Raw genomic sequence first — 20,606 nt, forward strand, 5'->3', positions numbered from 1 at the left:
AAGCAAGGCTAAGGAATGTGTTTATTTTTCCCAAAGGTTCCTGGCAATAAATACTAGCAACATGGAAGTTTTTAATTTTGTGAGGAAGATACAGTTTCAAAGACATACGCAACAAAGGAATTCACATATTAAAAAGAGAGAAACATATATAAAGGAGAATGAGGCTATGTGACAGGAGAAGGCCTTGTGAGATCTAACTGAAGTGTATTATATAGTCATAAAAGCTTCCAGCATTTGTGCATAAGTCTGCTGTCTACCAAATCTGAAGCTGGAGAAAAGCCACTTGGAATTCCACTGTCCAGGGTATTGTGTCAATTTGCTGGATCTGTTTAAAATCTAAAATCTATTTTTGGACCATTGCCTTAAAGGGGGTGTAACTGAGAGTCAGGTTAATTAGGAATTTTAGGAGTTATTATAATAGTAAATAATTTGTAGTCCTATGTATGTGCTTGAAATCTTTCCTTTTGTTAATAAATATTTTAATTTAGTTTTTTAAAAATCTCTAAAAGTCTTGATGGACTAATTACTCCTGAATTCAGTGCATGCATATCGAAATAAATACAAATTGCAAAACCATTGTGATACTGCAATCAAGTTTCCCTCATGGATTTGGTCTGCCTGGCACACATCATCTGCTGCGTCATAACACCAATGAGATAGTTGATGCATTGTTTTTAAAAAGAAAGGCCTCAAAGGTTGTAAACTCAGGATTACTCCCAATACCTCACGCTAGCAACATCAGGAATTAGGAGAACAGACCAGATGAATGTATGGCTGGAGAGATGGCATAGGGAGGGAGGGATTTGGGTTGCACCCCAGCAGGGCCAGGACCAATGTCCTCACAGGGGTATTCGCTAGTACTGTGGGGGAGGATTTAAACTAGAATGGCAGCAGGATGAGAACCTGAGCAGGGAGACACAAGAGAGGGAAACAAAGATAGGAATGAAACACAGAAAAGTAGAAAGCAGAGAAAGTGGAAGGTAGAGGAAACAAGGGCTAGCAGCAAATAGGGCCATAGTACAACAAAGGTGTGTAAAAATGTTAAAAAGACAAGTCTGAAGGCACTGTATCTCAATGCACAGAGCATTCACAATAAGGAGGATGAATTAGCAGCGCAAATAGATGTTACTGCGCACGATATGATGGCGATCACGGAGACATGGCAGCAGGATGACCAAGTGTATTCAGTATTTAGGAAGGACAGGCAAAAAGGAAAAGGAGGTGGGGTGGCGTTGTTAGTTTAGGATGAAATCAGTGCAACAATGAGAAAGCATATTGGCTCAGAAAATTTCATGTAATCTGGGTAGAGCTAAGAAGCAACAGTAGGGGGAAAATATTAGTGGGAGGTGTCTATAGGCCTCAAACATTAGAGGTAAGGTAGGGGAAGGCATTAAACAGGAAATTAAAGATGCATGTAACAAGAGTGCTACAGTATCATGGGTGACTTGAATCTACATATAGATTGGGAAAACCATATTAGCAATAATACTGTGGCGGATGAATTCATAGAACGTGTACGAGATGGTTTTTTAGACCAGTACGCCGAGGAATCAGCTAGAGAATAGGCTAGATTAGGTATTGTGCAAGAGAAGAGGTTAGTTAATAATCTTGTTTTGCGGTGTCCTTTAGGGAACAGTGACCATAGAATGATAGAATTCTTCATTAGGACAGAAAGTAAAGCAGTCTGATCTGAAACTAGGGTCCTAAATCTAAACAAAGGGAACTACAAAGATACGAGGGGTGAGTTGGCTACAATACATTGGGGAACTTCATTAAATGACGGTGGATAGGCAATGGCTAATATTTAAGGAAGAAATGCATGCACTGCAAGTTATACGTTCCTTTCTGGTGCAAATAAACAACAGGAAAAGCGGTCCAACTATGGGTTAACAAAAGAAATTAAGGGTAGTATTAGATCCAAGGACAAGCCATATAAAGTTGCTGGAAAAAGTAGCAAGCATGAGGATTGGGAGCAATTTAGAATTCAGCAAAGGAGGACCAAGAGATTAAGAGGGGAAAAGTAGAGCATGAGAGTAAACTTGCAAGGAACATAAAAGCAGACTGTAAAAGCTTCTATGAGTAGTAAAAAGAAAAAGATTAGAGAAGACAAATATATGTTCCTTATAGTCCGAAGTGGGAGAATTTGTAATAAAGGATAAGGAAATAGCAGAGCAATTTAACAACTACTTTAGTTCCGTTTCCACAGAAGAAGACACAAATAACTTCCCAGAAATACTTGAGAACCAAGGGTCTAGTGAGAAGGAAGAATTGAAGGAAATTAGTATTACTAAAACAATAGTGCTGTAGAAATTAATGGGACTCAAAGCCGATAAATCCCCAAGGCCTGATAATCTACATTCCAGGGAACTAAAGGAGGTAGCTATGGAAATAATGGAAGCGTTGATTGTCATCTTCTAGAACTCTGTAGACCCTGGAACAATCCCGGCAGATTGGAGGGTGGCAAATGTAATCCCGCTATTTAAAAAAGGAGGGAGAAAATAGAAATTACAGACCGGTTAGCCTAACATCAGTAGTAGGGAAAATGCCAGTCTATTATAAAGGATGTGATAACAGGACACTTAGGAAATATCAACAGGATTAGACAAAGTCAACATGGATTTATGAAAGGGAAATCATGTTGGAGAAACCTACTGGAGTTTTTCGGGGACATAACTAGCAGAATTGATAAGGGAGAACCAGCGGATGTGGCATATTTAGATTCTCAGAAAGCTTTTGATAAGGTCCCATATAAGAGGTTAGTGTGTAAAATTAAAGCACATAAGATTGGGGGTAATATATTGGCATGGATTGAGAATTGGTTAACAGAGGGTAGGAATGAATGAGTCTTTTTCGGAATGGTAGGCGGTGGATAGTGGGGTACCGCAGAGATCAGTGCTTGGGCCCCAGCTAGTCACAATATATATCAATGATTTGGATGAGGGAACCAGATGTAATATTTCCAAGTTTGCTGATGACACAAAACTAGGTGTTAATATGAACAATTAGGAGGGTGTTAAGAAGCTTCAAAGCGATGTAGACAGGTTGAGTGAGTGGGCAAATACATGGTAGATGCAGCATAACATGGATAAGTGTGAAGTTACCTATTTTAACAGAATGGCAGAGTATTACTTAAATGGTGATAGATTGGGAAATGTTAACGTACAAAGGGACCTGGGTGTACGTCGATTACTGAATGCAAGCATGCAGGTGCAGCAAGAGGATTTAAGTACAGGAGCAAGGATGTCTTGCTGCAGCTGTACAGGGTCTTGATAAGACCACACCTGGAATATTGTGTGCAGTTTTGGTCTCCTTGCCTAAGAAAGGATATACTTGCCACAGAGGGAGTGTACCGAAGGTTCACTAGACTGATTCCTGAGATGGCAGGATTGTCGTATAAGGAGAGATTAGGACGACTAGGCCTATATTCACTGTAGTTTAGAAGAATGAAAGGCCAACTCACTGAAATGTATAAAATTCGAACAGGGTGGAAGAGATTGGATGCAGGAAAGACGTTTCCTATGACTGGACGTCTAGAACAAGGGGTCGCAGTCTCAGGATATGGGGTAGGCCATTTAAGACTGAGATGAAGATGAATGCTAGGGGTTTGGATGGTGCAGAATTTGTAACGTGCATCCAAGGAGGGCTTCCTGAGACAATATGTAGATAGTCCAACTAGGGAAGGGGCAATACTGGACCTGGTATTAGGGAATGAATTCGGCCAGCTGGTTGAAGTTTCAGTAGGAGAGCATTTCGGGAAAAGTGACCATAATTCAGTAAGTTTCAAGGTACTGGTGGATAAGGATAACAGGAGTCCTCGGGTTAAGGTGCTTAATTGGGGGAAGGCTAATTATAACAATATTAGGCAGGAACTGAGGAATCTAGACTGGAGGCGGATGTTTGAGGGCAAATCAACAACTGACATGTGGGGGGCTTTCAAACGTCAGTTGATAAGAATTCAGGACCAGCATGTTCCTGCTAGGATGAAGGATAAGTATGGCAAGTTTCAGGAACCTTGGATAACGAAGGATATTGTGAGATTAGTCAAAAAGAAAAGGGAGGCATTCGTAAGGGCTAGAAGGCTGCGAACAAATGAAGCCCGTGGAGAATATAAAGAAAGTAGGAAGAAACTTAAGCAAGGAGTCAGGAGGGCTAAAATGGGTCATGAAAAGTCATTGGCAACCAGGATTAAGGAAAATCCCAAGGCCTTTTATACATATGTAAAAAGCAAGAGGGTAGCCAGAGAAAGGGTAGGCCCACTCAGGGACAGAGGTGGGAATCTGTGTGTGGAGCCAGAAGAAATGGGAGAGATACTAAATGAGTACTTCTCATCAGTATTCACCAAAGAGAAGGGCTTAGTGGTCGATTTGTCTAGGGAAGAGTGTGTAGATAGCCTGGATCATGTTGAGATCAAAAAAGAGGTGTTAGGTGTCTTGAAGAATATTAAGGTGGATAAGTCCCCAGGGCCAGATGGGATCTACCCCAGAGTACTGAGGGAGGCAAGGGAGGAGATTGCTGGGGACTTGACAGAAATCTTTGTATCCTCACTGGCTACGGGTGAAGTCCCAGAGGAGTGGAGAATGGCCAATATTGTTCCATTGTTTAAGAAGGATAGCAGGGATAATCCAGGAAATTACAGGCCGGTGAGCCTTATGTCAGTGGTAGGGAAATTATTGGAGAAGATTCTTCGTGACAGGATTTACTACCATTTGGAAGCAAATGGGTATATTAGTGAGAGGCAGCATGGTTTTGTGAAGGGGAGGTCGTGCCTCACTAACTTGATCGAGTTTTTCGAGGAAGTGACAAAGATGATCGACGATGGAAGGGCAGTGGATGTTATCTACATGGATTTCAGTAAGGCCTTTGACAAGGTCCCTCATGGCAGACTGGTACAGAAGGTAAAGTCGCATGGGATCAGAAGTGAGCTGGCAAGATGGATACAGAATTGGCTTGGTCATAGAAGACAGAGGGTAGCAGTGGAAGGGTGCTTTTCTGAATGGAGAACTGTGACTAGTGGAGTTCCGCAGGGATCAGTGCTGGGACCTTTTGTAGTATACGTAAATGATTTGGAGGAAAATGTAACTGGGCTAATTAGTAAGTTTATACAAAACACTAAGGTTGGAGAAGTTGCAGATAATGAACAGGATTGTCAAAGGATACAACGGGATATAGATCGGTTGGAGACTTGGGCAGAGAAATGGCAGATGGAGTTTAATCCGGACAAATGCGAGGTAATGCATTTTGGAAGGTCTAATACATGTAGGAATTATACAGTAAATGGCAGAACCCTTAAGTGCATCGACGGGCAGAAGGATCTGGGTGTACAGGTCCACAAGTCACTGAAAGTGGAAACGCAGGTGGATAAGGTAGTCAGGAAGGCATATGGCATGCTTGCCTTCATCGGCAGGGGTATTGAGTATAAAAGCTGGGAAGTCATGCTGCAGCTGTATAGAACCTTGGTTAGGCCACACTTGGAATATTGCATGCAATTCTGGTCGCCACATTACCAGAGGGATATGGAGGCGTTGGAGAGGGTGCAGAGGAGGTTTACCAGGATGCTGCCTGGTCTGGAGGTTATTAGCTATGAGGAGAGGTTGGAGAAACTCGGATTGTTCTCATTAGAGCGACGGAGATTGAGGGGCGACTTGATAGAAGTTTACAAAATTATGAGTGGCATGGACAGAGTAGATAGTCAGAAGCTCTTTCCCAGGGTGTAAGAGTCAATTACTAGGGGACATAGATTTAAGGTGAGAGGAGAAAACTTTAGAGGAGATGTGCGGGGCAAGTTTTTTACGCAGAGGGTAGTGAGTGTCTGGAATTCACTGCCAGAGGAGGTGGTGAAAGCAGGTACGATAGGGGTGTTTAAGAGGCAGCTTGACAAATACATGAATAGGATGGGAATAGAGGGATACGGACCTCGGAAGTGCAAAATGTTTTAGTTTGACAGGCAATATGATCGGCGCAGGCTTGGAGGGCCGAAGGGCCTGTTCCTGTGCTGTACTTTTCTTTGTTCTTTGAACTTCTTCACTCAGAGGGTGGTGAACCTGTGGAATTCTCTACCACAGAAGGCTATGAAGGCCAAGTCACTGAATATATTTAAGAAGGAAATAGATAGATTTCTTGACTCTAAAGACGTCGAGGGGTATGGGGAGAGAGCGGGAGTATGGTGTTGAGATAGAGGATCAGCCGTGATCATATTGAATGGCAGAGCAGGCTCGAAGGGCCGAATGACCTACTCCTGCTGCTATGTTTCTGTAAATGATAGTGCATTTGAAGTTGTGACAACTACGGTCAGATAATTAAACGTCTTCTTGTACTGCATCCATGTCCAAGCAACCATGCTCCTAATATTCATCTCAACAATAACCACTTTCATACCTGGAAAGCTTCCTTTAGCCTTTGAACTCACAATTTCCCATTGTTGCAGTCACAATGCACCTCCCTTTTAAAACGTGCTGGCTGCATTAGGTAGCCTCATGGACACCCAATTGGAACCCAGATCCTAGTATCTGCAGCCAATGACCAGCACAGTTAGTGATCATAAGAACATAAGAAAAAGGAGTAGGCCATTCGGCCCATTGAGCCTGCTCTGCCATTCAATAAGATCATGGTTGATCTGATTGTGGCCTTAACTCCACTTTCCTGCCTGACCCCATAAGCTTCGACTCCCTTGTCGATGAAAAAAAGTCTATCTCAGCCTCGAATATACTCAATAACTCCAACCTAATGCAAGCTATACATGGCAAGCATGTTAATCAACAGGCAGCATGGATTTAACATTCTGTTTGTGTCGTGATTCCTGTCCTGGTGTCCTGCAGTGATCAATTTTTCACCCCAATGAACTCAACAGTTAACTATGGTTAAGGGACTTATATGAATTGCAGATATCTGCAAGGATACATGCCACCTTCCTTAGATGGTCCCCAATCTTTGGTTCTCACTGCTACACAACTCCACCTACGGCTCCAAATAATCAATTGTCAATGGCGGCAGCTACATTTCACACGACTCCTGAGCTAAACTAGGTCTGGCTGATAGAGACACTCTCATCCATGCCCCAGAACTGCTCTGGACTGGATAGACATGCTAACTTCTCCAGCTAAGAAGGCATGGTTACAAGGCTTTGTTGAAAGTTCAGGTCTTCAGTATAGGTGTATCAGATACTGATAGCCGTCCAATGCAACTCTCACCATCTCCCGAAGTTTCAACCTCATCTTGTCACTGGATTCAAATGTGAAGGGCAGAAAGGGTAATGCAGACTCTGCACAAATTTCCCTAACTTAAATCAATCTCACCTGCAAGTGCCATTTATCCTATATTTCTTCTCCTGATCATTATAATGTTTTAACTGTAGTTCAGAAATTCTATCTGACATTGATAATGTTTGATAATTTGTGGGTGAGACATCATTCAGTTCCAACAGATTAATATAAACAAACATGGAATGTATGCTTAACATAACAAAGAAAATGCATGTGGATGGTAATGAATTGAATTTTGTTTCTATTTTTGGAAGCTTTTTGAACGAGTGAGCTAGATGACTGCAATTATATATAATAGTACCCTAGTGTGTACAATGGTTGTCATTCAAAGAAAACAGTTCTGATGAGAATAAACCACAAGAACAAAGCTTAAATAGGTAATGCAATTATCTACTGCCACCAAATGAAGCTGCAATCTCCTATCTCTGTCTGTACTTATATTTCATTCAGTTGTATATACACAGTGCAGAGAATTTCTTGATTTGAACAAGAAAAACTAAACCAGTACCACATTACCTGCACTCCGGGCTGCTCCCAAAATAATGGGACTGATCCTCGTATCTGGACAAAGGAAGACACTGCATCATCCAAGTAAATTACCTAGGATCAGAAAAGAACGATAAATTTAGATTGAAACCAAAAAAAAAATTCCATGACACATGCAAAAACATCCCAAATTAGACATCAGTAAAATGAAACTATTAAAAAAGGTTCTGCGTTTCTAACTTAATACACCTTAATTTCTGAAATGAACGTTAGATACCCATGCTGATTTCAACTCGCTTAACATTTAGAGTTACTGGTCTACAAATTCCCTGGGAGATGGTGGTAGGGGAGCATTGAGGGGTGAGAGAACAGTGGGGTACCAGCAATCAGCAACAGCCTGCATTCTTTTCCAATAGGTCAGGAGGAATGCCCCTGCTTCTCCTTAATCCACATTGAGGTGAATATGGGGGCTTTCCCGCTGGGTAGCGTTTTTGAATGTGAAAATTCAGCACATGGCAAGAGAGCTGAAGCAATCAAAAGTTGAAAATGGGTCCTAATAATTTAATAATTTCCCCAGTTAAATATTTCAGGTATGTGCTCATGCTGCAAGTAGATCGACCTGATCAAATATGGCGGGTAATCAATGTCCCTGTCATATAGGGAGCTTTGTAGGCTGTTAACCACCCGAAAGTTATAGCTGAATTTCTAGGCCCAAATTTCTATAGGATCCACTTCAAATCTTGGTGCAAGTTTGAATCTGCTTTGGATCAGGACTGTTAAGATGCAAAAGGAGGCCATATGGTCCATCGTGTCTGCACCAGCACTCTAAATGAGCATTATGACTTAGATAAAAGCAAAAAACTGCGGATGCTGGAAATCCAAAACAAAAACAAAAATACCTGGAAAAACTCAGCAGGTCTGGCAGCATCTGCGGAGAGGAGCACAGTTAACAAAAGGACTCGAAACGTTAACTGTGCTCCTCTCCGCAGATGCTGTCAGACCTGCTGAGTTTTTCCAGGTATTTTTGTTTTTATTATGACTTAGTGCCATTCTCCTGCCTTTCCCTTGTAACCTTGCGCATTTTTCCATTAAAATAATCATCTAATGCCCTTTTGAATGCCTTGACTGAACCTGCCTCCACACACTTCCAGGCAGTGCATTCCAGACCCAAACCACTCGCAGTGTGAAAATGTTTTTTCTTGCATCACAATTGCTTCTCTTGCAAATCACTTTAAATCTGTGCCTTCTTGTTCTCAATCCTTTTACGAGTGGGAACAATTTCTCCCTATCTACTCTATCCAGCCCCACCCCGCCCCCCATGATTTTGAACACCTCTATCAAATCTCCTCTTAGCCTTTTCCTCTCCAAGGAAAACAGTCCCAGCCTTTCCAGTCTATCTTCGTAATTCAAGTTTTTCATCCCTGGAACCATTTTTGTAAACCCCTTCTGCACTCTCTCCAATGCATTCAACATCTTTCCTATAATGTGGCGCCCAGATCTATACACAATACTCTAGCTGAGGTCTAACTAGTCTCTTATATAAAAGCAAAAAACTGCAGATGCTGGAAATCCAAAACAAAAATAAAAATACCTGGAAAAACTCAACAGCATCTGCGGAGAGGAACACAGTTAACATTTCGAGTCCGTATGACTCTTCAACAGAACGGAGTAAAAAAAGGGTCTCTTAAAATTTAGTCTCTTACATAAGCTCATCATAACCTCCCTGTTCTTGTACTCTATGCCCCTAGTAATAAAGCCCAGGATAGTGTATACTTTATTAACTGCTGTCTCCACCTGTCCTGCCACCTTCAATGATCTATGCACATATACATCTAGGTCCCTCTAATCCTGCACACCCTTAAGAATTATACCCCTTCCTTTATATTGCCTCTCCATGTTCTTGCTGCCAAAATGCATCACCTCACACTTCTCCGCATTAGAACCACAGAACCATAGAAAAGTTACAGCACAGAAGGAGGCCATTCAGCCCATCTTGTCCATGCCAGCCCGAGAACACCCAGGTGCCCTCTCTAATCCCACCTTCCTGCACTTGGCCCCATAGCCCTGCAGCTTACAGCACTTTAGGTGCACATCCAGGTACTTTTTAAAAGAGTTTAGAGTTTCTGCCTCTACCACCAACTTGGGCAGCAAATTCCAGATACCCACTACCCCCTGTGTAAAAAAAGTTCTTCCTCATGTCCCCCCTACACCTTCTGCCACTTATCTTGAATCTATGTCCCCTGGTTCTAGAATTCTCCATCAAGGGAAACAATTTTATCCTGTCCACTCTATCTATTCCCCTCATAATTTTGTACATCTCAATCAAGTCACCTCTCAGCCTTCTTTGCTCTAAGGAAAATAACCCCAACCTATCCAATCTCTCCTCATAGCTACACTTTTCTAACCCTGGCAACATTCTTGCAAACCTCCTCTTCACTCTCTCCAGAGCTATTACGTCCTTCCTGTAATTGAACTTCATCTGCCACCTATCTGCCCACACCAACTTGTCTATGTTCTTTTGAAGTTCTACACTGTCCTCCTCACAGTTTACAATGCTCCCAAGTTTCATTTCATTTGCAAACTTTGAAATTGTCCCCTGCACACCAAGATCTAAATCATTAATATATCAGGAAAAGCAAGGTCCCAATATTGACCCCTGAGAAGCTCCACTCTAAACCTTCCTCCAGCCTGAAAAATATCCACTGGCCTCTGTTTCCAATTACTCAGCCAATTTTGTGTCCACGTTGCTACTATCCATGTACATCACATCAACAGGATTACCCTCATCTACCCTCTCTGCTACCTCTTCAAAAAACTCCAGCAAGTTAGTTAAACATGATTTCCCCTTTAGAAATCCATGCTGGCTCTTCCTAATTGTTATGGACTTGATTTTCCTGACAAGTTTCTCATAAGAACAGTGAACTTTATTTACAGGGCTTCAGCAGCAGTTATATGCTTCCATCAAGAAACACAGCTAGACACAAACTCCACCCCTAAGGTTCCTGCGCTTTGGACTAATTTGTTCACACTGTCACGCGATACTACATAGTACAATAAGTCTTAAAGCTACAGTTACTATATTCCACCCCCTTTAATTTTTTTACAATTTGTATTTACAAGAACAACTACATTCATGACATTACAAATATATACATTGGTTATGAAATTATAAGTTCCGTCTTTCAGGTGGTTTCCTGATCCGGGTGGAACATTGTAGCTCCACGACTTTGGAATCTCTTACTGAATCTTCATTTTCTGGAACTGCAGCAACATTAGGTACCTCCTCAGGCTCAGGCAGTTCAGTGTTATCTACTCCGACACAGATATCTGGTATCTGCATCCTTGGTTGATCAATCACAACGAGGACCACAGTTCTACAATGATTACAGGTGGAACATCTGTTTGTTGGGGTATCTCCCTTCTTCTCAAATGACCCACGAGTTTTAGGGTGATCCGGCCCTCCACTTCTACGTGGTACAACAATTGTTCGGTCACAGAAACTATTACAACCAACTCAATCGAAGTTTCGTACTTTCACCGACAGTAAATTCTCACTCTCAACTATGCAAATCATGAGTCACTTTTTGATTCCCTTGACTGTTCTCTACCTTTCCCTCCAAATTTGGAAGTACCAGGCTTAATCTCCTACAAAGGCAGCGCTTTGTATGTAATTTTGAAGACTTTGAACCTGGGGTACTGTGGGGGGTCGTTCTATAGTGAAACAGGAAATGTGAAAGTTTAGTCTCCAATGATACTCCCAATAATTTTTTCATCCCAACTTTAGAAGTTTGTACTGCTCTTTTGGCCAATCCGTTAGATGACGGATGATACACTGCTGTCTTCATGTGTTTGATATCATTTAGGCTCACGAATGTTTGAAATTCAACATTAGTGAATGCAGTACCATTTTCTGAGACAATGACTTCTGGCAATCCATGTACAGAAAAACTTTGACTTACCCTTTCTATAGTCGCACCTGACGTTGGCAATCTAACTTCATACACGTCTAACCATTTGAAATGTGCATCAATTATTAGTAAAAACATGGTGCCTAGAAATGGACCTACATAATCTATATGCAGTCTCACCCAGGGTAAGCCCAGCCATTCCCACGGATGCAGTGGGGCTGCAACAGGCAACTTCTGTAGCTGCTGGCACTGGAGACAGTGTTTAACCATTTCTTCTATATCATTGTCAATGTCTGGCCACCAGATACAGCTCCTTGCAAGCATTTTAATTTTCTAAATTCCAGGATGTGCGCTATGCAACTCAGTTAAGAGCGGTTCCCTTCCTTGTGAAGGAACGACGACTCATGCACCCCATAATAGGACACCATCCTGACTACACAATTCACTCCTTAGAGTGAAGGATGGCTTCAATTTTTGAGGACTGATTCCTGGGACCATCCTTTCAATACTTGGTCTCATACTCTAGATGAAACTGCATCACGGTTCATCCAGTTTCTTATTTGTCTTGCACAGATTGGCAAAGAATGCAGGAAATTCATCGCTAATACGATCTCTTGTGGAGTTGGAGCATGTTCAATGCTTTCCTGCAAAGAAAGGTGACTTAGGGCATCTGCATTGGCTCTATGCATCCCTGGTCTGTGTACAAAAGCGTATTCATATGCTGATAAAAATCAAAGCCCATCTTTGAATTCTTGTGGAAGCTATGGGAGGGATAGCTTTCTCTTCGCTAAACACACCCGAGAGCGGTTTGTGATCAGATACAATAGTAGTGTCGGCCATGTACATACTGATGGAATTTTTTAACTCCAAAGATAATCGATAATTGTTCTCTCTCGATTTGTGAATAACCCTTCTCGGCCGTAGAGGGGGTTCTGGTTACATAGCCTATTGGACTTTCTGAAGCGTCATCCATCTTGTGAGATAGTACCGGTCCCATACCATAGAGGGATATGCCGCAAGTTAGCACCAATTCTTTTGTTGGGTCATAGCGTGCTAACAAGTTCAGAGAGTGCAAGAGCTGTTTAACTTTCCTAAAGGCTTCTTCTTGAGGTGACTTCCAAGACCCAACGTTCGTTTTTCTTTAATGAATGTAGAGGGGCTAGGACTGTTGATAAGTTGGGTAGGAGTCGACCATAGTAATTTCCCATACCCAAGAATGAATTGAGCTCCATGACGTTTGTAGATGAGGATGCCTCCTAAATTGCTTTGACTTTTTCTTCTACCAGGTGTAACACTTGGGCATCTACCCGGTGGCCCAAGTAAACGACTTCACTTGCCTGAAAAGTAGTTTTCCTTTTTCAAGCACACGCCTGTTTCCAAGAATCATTTTAAGACCTCTTCCAAGTTAGATAAGTCTTCCGCTTCTGTTAGCCCAGTATATAGGACATCGTCCAGTTAGACCACAACTTGAGGTAATCCTTGCAGCATGCTTTCCATTGTACTCTGGAAAATCACACAGGCCAAAGAAACACTGAATGGCAGGCATGTACATTGATACAACTCTTTGTGTTTGTTTATGGTTATAAATCCTCTGGCTGTATCATCCAGTTCCAGCTGCTGATATACTAAATTAGATGTGAGTCATGCATAAGTTCTCCCTCCTGCTAATTTGGCATACAGATCATCAATCCTGGGGATAGGCTACTTGTCCAACTTGGCAGCCCTGTTTACTGTTAACTTGTAATCCCCACAGATACGGATGGTCTGATCCAGTTTCAAGACAGGGGCTATGGGTGCTGCCCATTCTGAAAATTGAACCGGCTGAATAATACCCAGCTTCTCTAAATGGTTTAATTCAGTATCAACCATCTCTCTCAGGGCACAAGGCACAAGCCTGGCTTTAAAAAAAACAAGGAGTTGCTTCAGAGTCAACATAGATCTTAGCCTGCAGGCCCTTGATTTTCCCCAGTTTCTCTCGAAAGGCCTTGTCATATTTCTTTAGCAGCTCTGGCAGTCCTCCAGCTCTCAGCTGGAAAATTTCAAACCAATTTAGTTTAATTTATTTTAACCAATCATGACCTAGAAGGCTTGGTCCTTCACCTTCCACTACAATCACAGGGAACTGTGCTGTCTGGTGCTTGTAATAAACAGGTACAGTGGTAATACATTTCACTTGTATAGTTTCACCAGTATGTATTTTCAATTTGGCTGAAGTCTGCTCCATATTCAATTGTTGAGTACCCTTGTTTAAATATTTGAATGTGTGCTCCCCCACTATAGTGGTTGATTCAACAGTATCCACTTCCATAATCAAAGGTTTTCCAGAGTAACAGTGATGGGCTCTGTTTTTTCTACTTTCACATTAAATAGAGAATAAACATTGGAATTAGTGGTTTCTGGTTCTTCCATATTTTGTACTTTGATCAGTTTAGTTTGCTGCCTGGGAGTATGTCTCAATCCTGCTTTATATTGCTTCAGTGTGTGCCCTCTTTTATGACAATAATGGCACTCCACCTCTTTAAAACAGCAACTTTCAGGGATTATGGTTACTTCCACATCGATAACAATTCAATTTCAGATTTGCTGTTGAACTGTCTCCTGTATATTTTTCTAAATTTGTGGGTAACAGGGACTGTCTCCCACTTCGCAGCTGACTCCCTGGTTTTCACGCCACACCCAGCAGTCTGTTCCCGCCCCAGATGGAAAACGGCACCATTTTGTACACTCTGTAAGGCCTGCAAATCTCACTTGGCACTTTCCATCTCAAGCGCTATTTCCAATGCTCTTTTAAAACCGATATTTACTTCAGCTAATAACCATCGTTGAACGGCATCATCGTGCACACCGCAAACCAAACAATCACTTAACATAACATTTAGGGTCTCCCCAAAGTCACACTGTTCAGTTAGCTGTTTCAACTTCGCTATGTATGTTGCTATGGTCTCCCCTGGGGCTCTTACTCTCAAATTAAATTTGAACCTCTGCATGATTACGGAGGGTTTGGGTTGAAAATAACCCTTTATGAGGTCTACCAATTAGCTGAAGGTCTTCAAATTGGGGGAATTTGGGGCCATCAAACTACGGATTAAATTATAAATTTTACTCCCACAGACAATGAGGAGAATTGCTTTCCTTATTTCCTCCACCGTTATTTCATTTGCTTGGAAAAAGAAACCATATATAAAAAGAAACTATATATTGATTCCAATCCTCTGTGGATAGTCGAAATGGCATACCTAGTGAGTATATTTTCGCTTTCTTCTGTTTAAAACAAGTTACTCACATTCACTGGGCGAGGGACAGCGCCGGAACCAATTTATCCTCCTCACCAGTTGTTATGGACTTGATTTTCCAGACAGGTTTCTCAAAAGAAACAGTGAACTTTACTTACAGAACTTCAGCAGCAGTTACATGCTTCCATCAAGAACCACAACTAGACACAAACTCCACCCTTAAGGTTCCCCGTGCTTCGGGCTGATTTATTCACACTGTCACGTGATAATACACAGGTCAACATGTCTTAAAGCTGCAGTCACTACATTCCTTAAAGCTACAGTTACTACACAAAATCAACCCACATTTTTCCATGTGACTACTAATTCTATCCCGAATAATTTTCTCTAGAAGCTTCCCCACCACTAAAGTTAAACTGACTGGTCTGTAATTGCTGGATTTATCCTTACAACCTTTTTTGGACACGGGTATAATGTTTGCAATTCTCCAGTCCTCTGGTGGCTCCCTGAGTCTAGAGAAGACTGAAAGATTATGGCCAGTGCCCCTGCAATTTCCTCTTTTACTTCCTTCAAAATCCTTGGGTGCATCTCATCCGGCCCCAGTGCCTTGTCAACTTTAAGTACCAACAGTTTATCTAACACTTCCTCCTTATCAATTTTGAACCGTTCTAGTGACAGAGTTTCCTCATCTGTCACCATGACCTCGATAGCATCTGCTTCCTTGGTAAAGACAGATACAAAGTATTCATTTTACACTCAGCTTTGCCCCCTGCCTCCTTTTTGGTCCCTAATCAGCCCTACTCCTTTTCCCACCCTTTCACTCTTAGAAGACTTCGGGATTCCCCTTTATGTTGGCTGTCAGTCCTTTCTCATATCCCTGTTCACTTCTCTTCTTTGTTTCTTCACCTCTCCTCTGAACCTTCTGTCTTTCTGGTTCTCAGTTGTGTTTTCTACCTGACACCTGTCATAAGCACACTTTTTATTCTTTATCTTAATTTTTATCTCCTTCTTCATCCAGGGAGCTCTGGATTTGTATTCCCTACATTTCCCTTTCGAGGGAATATACCTTGACTCTGCCCGAACCATTTCTTCTTTGAAGGTAGCCCATTGCTCAGCTACAGTTTCTTCCCACCAATCTTTCGTTCCAGCCTATTCAGCCCTATTCTATTTTTGCCCCATCAAAGTCGGCTCCCCAGTTAATTATTCTTACTCTGGGTTGCACATTGTCCTTTTCTACGTCATCCTAAACCTTACAATACAATGATTAATGTCTCCTAAGTGTTCCCATACTGACACTTGATCTACTTGGCCCACCTCATTTCCAAAAACCAGGTCCAACAGTGCATCCTTTCTTGTTGGACTGGACACATACTGCTGTATAAAATTCTCCCGAACACAATCTAGAAACTCTTGCCCCTCTCTACCCTTTACACTATCACTGTCCCAATCTATATTCAGGTAATTAAAGTCCCCCATTATAACTACTCTACAATGTTTGCATCTCTCTGTAATTTCCATACAGATTTGTTCCTCTACATCCTTCCCATTGGTTGACGATCTATAGGCTACACCGAGCAATGTAATGGCACCCTTTTTGTTCCTAAGCTCCAGCCAAATTGATTCTGTCCTTGAACCCTCTGGGACATCCTCCTTCTCCAGAACTGCAATGCTCTCATTAAACAATGCCGTCACCCCTCCTCCTTTCCTATCTTTACTGAACACCTTGTACCCAGGAATATTTAACACCCAGTTCTGCCCTTCCTTGAGCCAGGTCTCTGTTATCGCCACAACTTCATATTTCTACATGGCAATCTGCGCCTGTAACTCTCCAGTCTTATTTACAATACTCCGTGTATTCACATACATGCATAGTAACCCCGATTTAGGCTTCATTACTTTCTCCCTTACTCCAACTATTAACTTACTATTCTCTATACTAGTGCTATTGGTCTCTCCCAGTATTTTCTGCACCTTGGTAATACTCTCTAATATTTTCTCTTGGTTCCCACACCCTTACTGAGTTAGTTTAAAGCCCTCCCAACAGCACTAGCAAAACACCCCGCAAGGACCTCAGTCCCGGCTCTGTTCAGGTGCAACCCATCCAGCTTGTACAGGTGCTATCTCCTCTAAAGCCAGTCCCAGTGTCCCAGGAATCTAAAGCCCTCCCTCCTGCACCATCTTTCCAGCTACGCATTCATCTGCCATATCCTCCTATTTCTGTAATCACTGGCACGTGGCACTGGGAGTAATACAGAGATTACTACATTTGAGGTCTTGCTTGATAATTTTCGAGCTAGCTCCCTAAATTCTGACCACAGGACCACATCCCCCTACCTACCTAAGTCATTGGTACCAATGTGGACCATGACCTCTGGCTGATCACCCTCCCCTAGAAGAATGTCCTGCAATTGCTTGGGGGCATCCTTGACCCTGGTACCAGGGAGGCAACATACTATCCTGGAGTCACATCTACGGGCACAGAAACGTCTGTCTATTCTCCTAACCAATGACTCCCCTATCACTATTGCTCTTTCTTTCTTCTATCTCCCCTCCTGTACAGCCAAGTCTCTTGTGGTGCCACAAGCTTGGCTCTCTGAGGAACCAGCACCCTCACCAGCTTCCAAAACAGAAAACCGATTTATGTGCAGGGCCCAGGGGGCTCCTGCACTGCCTGCCTAATTCTCTTTGACTGCCTGGTGGTCACCCATTCCCCTTCTGCCTCCAGACGCCTAAGCTGTGATGTGACTACCTCTCTGAATGTGCTATCCACGTAGCTCTAAGCCTCACGGATGTGCCACAGTGACTCCAGCAGCCACTCAAGCTCCAAAACCTGGAGCTCTAGGTTCTGCAGCTGGCAGCACTTCCTGCACATACAGCCGTCTAGGACACCAGTACGTCTATGACTTCCCACGTATTACAGGACACACATTCCACTCGACCAAGCTGCCCTAAATGTCTTAGCTTTATTTTACTTTGGCTCATTTAAATTACTTTATTATACTAGCCCTGGCTTTCCCTTATTCCTTGTATTTCTCACTTAAATCCAAGTATAGCTGCTTCTTTAAATTTACAAATGATTCATGAGTTGCGCCCCAGCTTCTGCTGGCCTCCCATAGCTGGCTCACAATCCCAATAAGGTCAGTTAGCAGCCACAGGAACCTCTGAGGCTAAACAGGCTGTGGCCTTATTTCACACCTATCAGGTCATTAAACAATTCCATCTTTAAACAGAACAACAGGAATACAGACAACTAACATATATATCACAATGAACGTTAAGTCAGATACCAAGCACTGGATTTTACGTTCCCTAATTGGGCATGCGGAACCCCGTCCCCAACCCATGCTGATGAAAAATTCAGTACGATGACATCTGTCAGCAGCCAGTGACATCACGCCAGTCTCCAATAGTACAGAAGGTGCACAGATGCCAAAATTGGCAGCCCACCATTTTGAAATCATTAATTGATAAGGTATTAAGCTTGTTAACAACCCAATCATCAGCAATTTTTCATTGCAGCTGCCTTTTTCGGGCATCGGACATAAAATGTTTGGGAATCTAAAAACCTCAACTAAAATGAGATTGCTTAAGGGTGGTAGAAAAGGGGTGCCATCAAGACCATTGTTGAACATGTGCCAGCAGATTCTTCTGGGGATGGTGGCAGCATCTGTATGTTTTTTTAATGATTTTCCTTATCTTTTTTGTACCTTCAATGCATTATAAAGACTGATCCTGAGAGCAGGCATCTTTACAATTCTAGCCATGACCGCAGCCATTACCCCTCTGCTGCATGACATTCCGGCCTACACTGCAGGTTCTCAGAACCCACAATCTATGTATTCATATCAAGTGTGATTCATATCCCACTGTGAGTGTAGCTGAATTCAACATTATATTATTTTTTATAGTAACTCAAAGCCACAAGAACCCCATTGAGGCATCTTAAATCAGGCATGAAAAACTAGAACAAAAACAGAATTACCTGGAAAAACTCAGCAGGTCTGGCAGCATCGGTGGAGAAGAAGAGTCAACGTTTCGAGTCCTCACGACCCTTCAACAGAACTGAGTATAGTTAGGAGAGGGGTGAAATATAAGCTGGTTTAAGGAGGGCGGGGGGAGAGAGAAGTTGAGGGGGCGGGGGTGGGTGGTTGTAGGGACAAGCAAGCAGTGATAGGAGCAGATAATCAAAAGATGTCACAGACAAAAGGATCAAAGAGGTGTTGAAGGTGGTGATATTATCTAAGAAAATGTGCTAATTAAGAATGGATGGATGAAAAACTGGCCCTGTCGATAACTGCAAGATTGGAAGGGAGCAAGGTTTGTTGGTGAGAAGCAAGCTTTCTTTGCACCTGTAATTGGCCTTCTTCCTGCCAATTGCCATCCATGCTCGATTGGACACGCAGAGACGGCAGAGGTGGAGCGAGCTGACCCTTCGGTTCCATTCCACCTCCCTCACCCCACCCCGAGAAACATAAAATCCAGCCCTAAATTGACAGTCACTGTTTTGTCAGCATTACTTTCAGTAGACAGCCATATAGTTTAGCAATTGTAATAAAGGTAGAAACAATGCTCATTTGTCATTAATATTCATTGTATTCACACCAAAAAGCACAATTCCCTATTACTGATAAATTCAGTACATTCTCATGCAAAAGAACTGGTAAATCATTAGCATATATGACACTTATCATAACATACTATCATCTGGCAAAACCATGTTTGTGTATTTTTACTGTAATACTTTGTAAGGTATTGATCAATTCAAGCTACAGGTCAACTCTCAGCTCTTAGCCAGATCGATTGTGGCTGGGCCAATTAGAACACTTCTTTGGAATCAAGCCAAGGCTTAGTTCTGCATGTTTAGACTGCAGTGCAATCTGGAGTTAAATTTTATTACGTGATGTCTGCAACTTTGAAAAAGGCCACTCCATCCAGCAGCTGCATGCTCGTTTTTAGGTTCCACACAAGCCTGAGGTCATGAAAGCCACTATGTAAATGCAAGACTTTATTTATTCTTAAAATACCTGTTCTGTTTCAACAAAGTTGGACACGTGCCCATCATCATCAGTTCCTCGTACGTAGAAACCGGTGCTGGCTTGTTCACAACTGAGCCGCGATATCAGGCATGCCTTTGCCTTCTTTTCTGTAGCATAGGCTGTACGGATCTCTACCACACCACAGATCACCTTCAGTAGCCAATCAGAGCAGTTTACTTGGTACTGCTTGAGATGTACGTGTAAAGTCCGATTCCTACAATCAATTCACACAGACACAAACAATAAGTAGAAATCTTCTGCCATTTTACAGAAACAAAAAAGCAGATTATTTCTCCATCGCTGCTCTCAGAGAAAACTGGCACAGAAGCTCATTCACTGGCATCATCAATCCCTCCTCATTCATCACGTACTTACCAACAGTCAGTGAATTTCAATGCAAAATTTTAGAAATTAAGTCTACTTTAGAAATTAAACCAAAGAGTCAATGTTCTCAAACTTTTCACTCTGTTTACTGTGGTATCTGAACACAAAGTGATGGCAATCATGGAATCATCAAATCTCGTAGCACAGAAGCAAGCTGCTCCATCATGCCTGTGTGGTCCTTTGAAAAAGTTGTCCTATTTACCACACACTCGAGATTTTTCCCCATAATCCTGCAAATTAATCCTCTTCAATTACATGTTCAATTGCCTTTTAGAAGTTCCTATGGGATCTGCTTCTACC

At 42.2% G+C, this 20,606-nt stretch overlaps 1 protein-coding gene across 1 annotated transcript in view; it reads right to left on the bottom strand.

Moving 5' to 3' along the window:
* Positions 1–20,606, bottom strand: part of LOC144689615 (synaptojanin-2-like) — a 283,459-nt gene that overhangs the window by 201,744 nt on the left and 61,109 nt on the right. Inside the window, 2 exon segments of the mRNA XM_078556842.1 lie at positions 7,776–7,859; positions 19,911–20,136. Of these exon segments, the coding sequence (XP_078412968.1) occupies positions 7,776–7,859; positions 19,911–20,136 (310 nt within the window).

This window comes from Cetorhinus maximus, chromosome 14 (assembly GCF_964194155.1).
Source record: "Cetorhinus maximus chromosome 14, sCetMax3.hap1.1, whole genome shotgun sequence".
Taxonomy (NCBI): domain Eukaryota; kingdom Metazoa; phylum Chordata; class Chondrichthyes; order Lamniformes; family Cetorhinidae; genus Cetorhinus; species Cetorhinus maximus.